At 51.8% G+C, this 8,751-nt stretch overlaps 1 protein-coding gene across 1 annotated transcript; it reads right to left on the bottom strand.

Moving 5' to 3' along the window:
* Positions 1–218: 218 nt before the first annotated feature.
* FEZF1 (FEZ family zinc finger 1) lies at positions 219–8,539 on the bottom strand. The gene is made up of 4 exons (XM_069229896.1): positions 7,662–8,539; positions 7,440–7,574; positions 5,223–5,355; positions 219–1,182 (listed from the first exon to the last, which is right to left on the bottom strand). Exons 1-4 carry the CDS (start codon positions 8,481–8,483, stop codon positions 899–901), a joined length of 1,374 nt encoding a protein of 457 aa, XP_069085997.1. The 5' UTR covers positions 8,484–8,539; the 3' UTR covers positions 219–898.
* Positions 8,540–8,751: the final 212 nt, after the last annotated feature.

The following is an 8,751-nucleotide window of genomic DNA, read 5'->3' as shown; positions in this document are numbered from 1 at the left end:
GCTCCCCTCCCCAACACACACACATGGCCAGGCAGGCAAACCACCAGTAAAACCCGCAGCCACGGCGATGCCATACCACACCTCCCCACAACCCCACTCCCAAGCCAGTCCCCCCACTCCCAGGGCGGGGGTGGGTTACTCATAGAGGGTCGGAGACACCCACTTCGCGTCCAGTAACCAAAGTAACGTTTAATCCACGACATATTTAACACCGTCTCTCCATATAGAATATTTATATATTTATATATATATATTTATATAAGATACTCAAAACAGGTAGAAAAGGGGGAACCAGCAAACATCTGGCACGGGAGTAACAAAAAAGGAACACAACGGAAATGTAATCTGTACACTTTAAATATAATCCTCCGGGCGGGTAATACAGAGTTCAATAAATACTGGAGCACCTCCTGTCTGCGTCTCTTGTGTTTGGCTTCACATGGCGGGGTCCTGGGGTGAGAGGGACGGGAAACAAGCAACACCCCCGGGGGGAGGAGAATCCAGCCATACCGGGGGCGCTGAGCACAGGCCCACCGGGATTCATGCGGGTCTGGGGGGCGCCCCCCACTCACCCCCTGTTAATTGTCTCAGCTGTGCTGATCGCCGGGCCCTAGTGTGTGGCTGCAGTTGGCGATGGCCCAGGGCGGCTCCCCAGCACCCCTACCCCCGTGAGAACGGGGCGGCTGGGGAGCAGCCGGTCTTTTGGGGTGCAGGGGGACACTTTGTACTTGCTGTGCCTGCCCTGAGCTGCTTGTCCCGGCTCCTGCAGGACTGGATCGGAGGGACGTTGGAAGGATGGGGTCCCCAGGGTTGAGTCAGGGGACACCCGGAAGTGGGGGCAGGTATTCGCTGCAGTCTGTGGCTGCAGTGGGCGGTGGCCCAGGGCGGCGCCCCTCCCTCAAGGGCTCGGGCTGGGGCTGCGGCCGCCGGGGTTCATCAGGTCTCCGGTGGCCCCGGGGCTCCCCCCCTGGAGCCCCCCCTCGTGCAGCTTGCGCACGTGCTTCTTGAGGTCAAAGTTCCGGCAGAAGCCCTTGCCGCAGGCGGGGCAGGTGAAGGGCTTCTTGTCGTTGTGCGTGTGCATGTGGAAGGTGAGGTTGTACACCTGGTGGAAGGCCTTGCTGCAGATGCTGCACTTGAACTGCTTCTCGCCGCTGTGCGTCAGCTTGTGGTTCTTGTAATTCCCTGAGAAAAGGAGGAGCAAATTACAGAGGTTAGCGCCGGGGCCAAGCATCCTTTCCGTTTCTACTATAGCGCCCACTCTCCCCCACACCCACAGACACTAGTGTGACCACTCAGCATTTCACAGCTTCCACTGAGTTAGTACCCACAAGAAAGCGTCCATTCCCTCTTCATTAAACGTGCACCATTGCTAGTGGGCATTATTTACGCCCTGACTGCCGCCGCGGTCAGCTGGTGAAGAGACAGCACTCACTCCACTTTGAGAGCCGTTTTTGCGCCACATAAAGCTAAGGATAAAAATCTAATTGAAAATGAAAAAAAATGACTTTGCAGATTTTTTTTGGTGTGACTCTTTTTAAATTCTAAGAAACAAAGGAATTTGACTTGGTTAGAATGAAATCCGCCTCCTACTTATTGGACACCTGCTAAAATTATAACAATATGCGAAAGTGTTATTTGTATAAAGATGGATATTAATGTACATTTTCAACGATAACCGAGATAGACAGGCAGATAGATAGATAGATAGATAGATAGATAATCACTTTGTGCAAAGTGGATTTTACTTTGTTGGCTCAAAGGTTACACAAGACCCTCGATCTGCTTTTCAAAAAGCTCTCTGGTGAAGCAGGGGATGAAAATATTGCCTCAAAAGAGACACGGTTTGCGCGTTCCGCTTCCACACCGGCAGCTCAGTTTCTCGGATTTGTGCCGGGGATCAGCACTTTGCGCACCAGCGTTTAACATTTCCATCAGGTGATGACACTTTAAAAAGTCGTTCCTACCAGAAAATATGACAAAAACGAATGCGTTTTTGAATTAATGAGCACGTGGTCTGCAACGGTCTCTGTTGGGAAAAACTTCCTAAATTGCCACAAAGTGATGATGCTGTGATATTTGCATTTTAGCGAATCGTAACGGGGAATGTGTACAAACTGAAAAATGCGCAAGCATAAAAGCGAAAGTGCGCAAATAATGATTGGTTTTATGTAGTTTTGTTTTTAACAAAGGTGCGCATTTTCAAGACCCTGGTAGACTACACGGTCACGTCCCGGACGGATTCTTGCTGTTTCGTCTCTGTATCTTGTACTCTGCAATATCTTTTGAATGAAAAGCTGCCTGTGCGGACAAGGCCCGATTTTTTTTTTCTTCGATCCTTGTGGGTTCACAGAATGAACTCAGTTCGATTTTCTTTTTTGCGCAGCTGTCTACTAATGACAAACTTTGCGCAGGTGCTGACTAAGTTAGCAAATACACTTCCATACTTCTTTCTCGCTCTACTAGCACTTTATGTACGTATTGTATTATATAAATACAAAAGAGTAGACAGTGTGCGCATTTTTCCACTAATCGAAAATAAAACATGTGCATGTTTTTCCACTTTTGTAAAACGAAGTTTGTGGCAAAATGATTTTGTTCAATTTCTTATGAGTAAAGCAGAATAGAAAGGTTTAACCGGGTTTTATTTTTGTGGTACAAATAGGGGGATGTGACATCACGGCCCGAGCTGCCCACTTTGGAACTGGGGAACCCACTTCCAGTCTCGGCGTTGGCTCGACATCCTGTGATTCTGGGCAAATCGCTAGATGCTCCCCTGTGCCTCAAAAATAAGGCCCGTACTTATACTTTTTTCGCGCCGCTTTTGCGCCGCTTTTTGACACAAAAGCGGTGCAAACTTACAAAATGCAATTGTATTTTGTAAGATTGCATCGCTTTTGTGTCAAAAAATGACGCAAATGCTGCGCTAAAAAAGTATAAGTATGGGCCTTAAATGTGGCCTTGTCTAATGCGTTCCAATACCTTCGGGTAGAGTTCGCTAGATGTATATAAGTAACAAAATCAGCTTGCTACTTTTTTTTTAAACAAAGCCTTTTTTTGTATCAAAGATTTATTTCAAACTGCCTTTTACCTTAACAATCATTTAAAACCACACGCTATATCATTTTTTTAAACTATTTCACACGCGTATCTTTCATTTTTGGCCAGTAATAACATGCTCATGTAAAGTGCCCTGGAGAAAAAAATGTTTCTTTTCTTGCATTCCCGGGAACCAAAACCGATAGAAAAAAATAATTGCTACGTTTTTGCACTGGTTCAAAATTCGTATCGCCAGGGGCCTTGCGTCACTTCCGTTCGGTAACTTCGATCCCGGCGTGTCTTTCTTACGTTTCCTGTGTGCGCTGTTGTATTCCCCTGGGTGTTTTTTGCCGCAATACAGTGACCAGGTTACAGCGTCTTGCAGGAAGGCAGCCAGGGGCAAGTGACGGGGAAATGAGAAAGGGTCGAAGAGGGTTTGCACCAATCCTCGTTGCTCACTCCCTTTGGCACCACGGCAGAATAGTAGAGAACGCAATGTAGAACAATTTACAAACAATGTATATACCACGCGACCTTTACTTATAAATATTTTTCGGTGATATTTTGACACAGGGCTGCTCGGCCAGTAACATTTGTGGATAAAATAAAGCAAGTGGTGTTGCACTATTTTGACAGGAGGCTGAGGGGAGGTATTAGGCTTAATTTGCTTTGTTTTCATAAAACGACATCATTTGTGCCTCTAAGTTTACATTTAAAAATGCACACAAAAAAAAATTGTTTCGTTGAACGCATCAAAAATAGGGCAAATTCATCCTTCTCGCTGTCTTCCTTGTTGCAAGAAGCTTTGCGCACTTAGCGCTGAAGTGTGCCTGTTTGCGCGACTACGTTCTATGGAAGGCGCTCGAAGGCGCCACATAGAACTTGGCACTTTTCTTGCGCTGGCACAGAGTTCACGATCACCGCTCGTGACTCCTGCCAGGCTTGTCTTGGGCACCACCCACAGCTCCTACATCCCCGCCTGGTATAGCGTCGCGAGTCCCCTGCTTTGATGTGCACGGTAGCACACCCAGGGTCCCCTAAGTCTAACAAAAGGCACAGACCCGGGACTAGATTGGCGCCCACAGTCACTGCCTTGAAGACGGACTCGGACCTTTCGACGACTCCATGTGCTATTTCCAAAGTCCTAAAACTGGCCTCATAAATTCAGATGAAACCTAATAACTCTGCCAATCGATGGAGCAGACATTGGTGTAAAGCAGCACTTCAAGGCGCTTAATACACTGTAGCCACATTACTCCGAGGAGTGATCGGCTCTTTATTTTAGGCTCAGCCTTTTTAATCGACAAGCCGTCTCCGGTCATATTTACAGCAGACTGCGAGCACCGCGCAGAGTCCGATAATATTCTTAAAGCGCCGCGAAATATCCACGAAAACTATCTAGACACTGGGCAACGTGTACTGCGTGAAACACGAGTAGGACCCCCGTGATCCAGCCCTCGACAAACTCCTTACTCGAAATCAAATAAAAGTACATTTTATATCCACCCTGAGAGGACAACAAACAACCGAAATTCCAGAAAAGCTCAGTACCTTTGTGTTAAGTCTCGGCAACATTTGCCCTCGATTTTCGTACGTTTTGGGTACCCTTCTAATTGAAGTAGGGCCCGTTCCCTCCTGGCACTATTCTCTCTGGTGCCCTCGAGTTGATCTTTTTTTCGATACCTTTGCACACACTGCATGTGCCCAGAAATGCCCATTATTTGGGTGTTCCCTCCGGGGTGTGCCGCCCTTTCCCTTACCTTTGTTTGCAGTGTCCCAGTGGTGCGCACAATTTCCAGATCTTTATTCGAGGGGTATGTGTACCTTTCCGTTACAATTGTGCGCACTGCCAGCGGCGCCTAGAAGTGCTCGTTTCTTATTTGAGCTCTGCAAGTATCTTACTTCTACGCGGTTGCGCTGTTTCTTATTCGAGCACTGCGCGCATCTTTCTTTTACCCTTGTTCGTAGTGCCCAGGGGCGCCCAGAAGCGCCAGTTTCTTAACTGAGCCTAGCACGTTTACTTCTGTTACAACTGTGCGCAGTACCCGGCGGCGCACAGAAGCGTCCGGCATCTTACCGTTAACCTTGCGCGCAGTGCCCAGCGCTGCCCAGAAGCGCCGGTTTCTCACTTGGCACTGCACGGAACCCCGCTCCCCTTGTGCTCAGTGCCCCAGCAGTGCTCGTACCTTTCTGGTGGAACCCCTTCCCGCAGAACTCGCAGACGAAGGGCTTGTATCCGGCGTGGATGCGGGTGTGCGTGTTCAGCGTCGAGCTGCGGTTGAAGGCTTTGCCGCACTGGTTGCACTTGTGAGGTTTTTCCTGCACAAAACATGAAGAAAAAACAGATTAATGTCAGAGACGAATTACACACCACCCTCACTTTCTCTTTCTTTTTCCAAACTGGACCCTGCCCAGGGCAACATGCCGCCTAAACTGGAGGGCCTCAGACGGACTCCCTGAAGCCACGGCGCGGAGACAGAAAAGCCTGTAGTCTAATAAAGGGGCTATTTGAGATTGGAGGATACCTGATCTCCTAAAAAATGGGTGACCTGCTAGAGGATGGACATTTCCCAAACTCCCAACCCCCCCTACTCTGCAGGGCAACGGTACACCGCCGTTTGAATGTGCGGATCGTCTCAGCTAGTTGCGCATTTTAATTTTGTTTGCGGGTTTTCCCTGTGGCCCTCGGTTGATGGTTTCACATCCGGCGCAAGGGGTGTCCTGGCGAGTATCAAGCTCTCTACTCCCCAGGACGTGCTGGGGTTCAGCCGCCTAGTGCTCTGATAGCGCAAAGACCCAGTCAGCGGAAGCTGCGCCCTCCTTCCCCAGGGAGTGTGAGCAACAAGGAGAGCCACGGAGAGGGGACAAAAAACAAAACGCGGGCACACAGGGCAAAGGACAGGTGGCATGACAACCTCATCTGAAACAACGCCACAATTGTTTTGGAATTTAACTAATGGGCTTCATTAAAAAGAAACAAGCGCACTTACACCGACGCAGACCCTTCAAACTATCATTTGGCGCTTAATCCCTGCACTTCTTTAGTGTGCGTGGGACATTTGGAACCCTCCTCCGCAGGAAGTGTGTGAACATGCGGTACTTAGCATCAGGACTTCCGGCTTCCCATTTTAATGCCTATATCTGCATATAACAGGATGCGCGTGTGCCCACAGGTGAAACACACACATCTCTGTACCTGGCACACAGTACATTTATTGCAGCGCAGTATTTCAACCGCATCACACCGCTACTTCCCTCGAGTGAATGATATGTCCGTACAAAGCCAAGAATTTACTCCTTGTGGGAAGTTCGATCCTGTATTCTACAGCATAGTGAAGTGTATATCATATTGATATAAGTGCAAATGATATTGATGTGTGTGTACACACGCATTTATGTGCGTGTATGTGCACACATGCACTGCTCACATCCTAACGGTAACACACTTGCACTGTCACAGGCACGGCTCACATTCTGGCACTGAAACACTTGCAATAATAGCTTGCACTCTCACAATCTGGCACTAACACACTGGTACTGACAGCTTGCACTGTCACAGGCACGACACACATTCTAGCGCTAACATACTGGCAATTGCAGCCTGCACTTTGTAGGACTAACACACTGGCACTGACAGCGTGCACTTTCTAGGACTAACATTGGCACTGACAGCTCGCACTGCGACAGTTACGCCTCACATTTTGGCACTGCCACCCTTGCACTGTCACAGGCACGGCTCACATTCTGGCACTGACACACTGGCACTGGCACTGGCACGGGCAGAACTCACATTCTGGCACTGACACACTTGCACTGTCACGGGCACAACTCACATACTGGCGCTGACACACTTGCACTAACAGCTTGCACTGTCAGAGGCACGGCCCTCATTCTACCACTAACACACTTGCACTGTCACAGGCACTACTCACATTCTGGCACTGAGACACACTTGCACTACAGCTTGCACTTTCAGATGCACGGCTCACTTTCTGACACTGGTACACTTGCACCGTCGCAGGCACGGCTCACATTCTGGTACTGACACACTGGCACTGTCACAGGCACTACTCACATTCTGGCACTGACACACTTGCACTACCACACTGGCACTGTCACGGGCACAACTCACATTCTGGCACTGACACACTTGCACTACCACACTGGCACTGTCACGGGCACAACTCACATTCTGGCACTGACACACTTGCACTAACACACTTGCACTGTCACAGGCACAACTCACATTCTGGCACTGACACACTTGCACTAACATACTTGCACTTCAGTTTGCACTTTCAGATGAACGGCTCACTTTCTGACACTGGCGCACTTGCACCGTCGCAGGCACGGCTCACATTCCGGCAGTGGCACAGCCCCGCGCCATCAGCAGCTGCCAGTACCTGCGTGTGGATGATCTTGTGCCGGCACAGGGTGCTGGCCTGCCGGAAGCCCTTGCCACAGACTTTGCACACGAAGGGTCTGGCTCCAGTGTGCACTGGCATGTGCCGGGTGAGGTTGTAATGCGCATTGAACACCTTTAAAGAAAACAAGAGAGCGGGGTTAGCTTCGGTGGCACGTGGGGGCTGCAGGACCAGGCCGTGCCCTCCGTCCCCTGTACTTGCCTTGCCGCACACCTCGCAGGTGAACACCTTGGGCTTGCAGGCCGCCGGGCCGGCAGCCAGGAACTTGGAGGAGGGCTTCAGGACCATGGTGTCGGACAGCAGGTGGGCGCTCTCCTTCATGTAGTGCTGCAGCTGGGCCTGGGATAGCTCCTTGAAGGCCATCTTGTCGGAGAGCAGCTGGGCGCCCTCCTTCATGTAGTGCTGCAGCTGGGCCTGGGATAGCTCCTTGAAGGCCATCTTGTCGGACAGCAGGTGGGCGCTCTCCTTGACGTAGTGCTGCAGCTGGGCCGCTGACAGGTCCTTGAAAGCCAGGCCCGAGCAGTACTTGTCCAGGGCGGGCCCGGGCAGTTTGCTCCTCTCGGACAGGTGGGCCTTGGGGGGCGGCTGCAGGGGGGAGCCCAGGAAGTAGGAGGCCACGGGGTGGATGCTGAGGCCGGCCGACGAGTGGCAGGGCCCCTCCCCGCGGTTGAAGTAACAGAAAGCGGCCCCCATGGCCTGGAAGGATGAGTGCTTGAGCACCCGTGGGCGCACCACCTTGTACTGGTGCAGGGGCAGCGCCTCGCGGGGCAGGTCCGCCCTCAGCGCCAGGGCGCAGCTGAATGCGCCGGGGGTCTGCAGGGGGCTCTTCCTCAGATCCAGGCTGGCGGGCACGAAGGGGAGGACGCAGGGAAGAGCCGGGGGCCCGATGTGTAGGCCCTGCTTGCCCTCTCCCTTGGCCAGGGAGCCGGGCGGCAGGTGGTGGCCCGTGGGCACCCTGGGCTCAGGGGTCCTGGCCATGATCCTCTCGATGGAGAAGGCGAGTGGCTTGGCGCCGGTCAGCATGCTGCCCCTGGACAGGGCCTCCCTGGTGCCCGTGGAGGTGAAGAGAGTAGTGGCAGCGTGGTCCATGTCTGGGGGGTCTCTGCGCCGACTCCTGGTGGGCGCCTCCCGCCTGCTGTCACTGAAGTGGCGAGGGCAGTGCGCGCTCCTCTGCCAGCATCCTCCTGGCCCTGCCCCCGGGCCCCCGGTGCCCCCGGCCGCGGAGGGGTGCAGCCTGTCCACCTCACATGGCTCCGCCTGCCAGGCGCAGGGAAGTGTTGTGTCAATAAGC

This window comes from Pleurodeles waltl, chromosome 4_1 (assembly GCF_031143425.1).
Source record: "Pleurodeles waltl isolate 20211129_DDA chromosome 4_1, aPleWal1.hap1.20221129, whole genome shotgun sequence".
NCBI classification, from domain to species: Eukaryota; Metazoa; Chordata; class Amphibia; order Caudata; family Salamandridae; genus Pleurodeles; species Pleurodeles waltl.
This window is presented reverse-complemented; position numbering and strand designations above follow the sequence as displayed.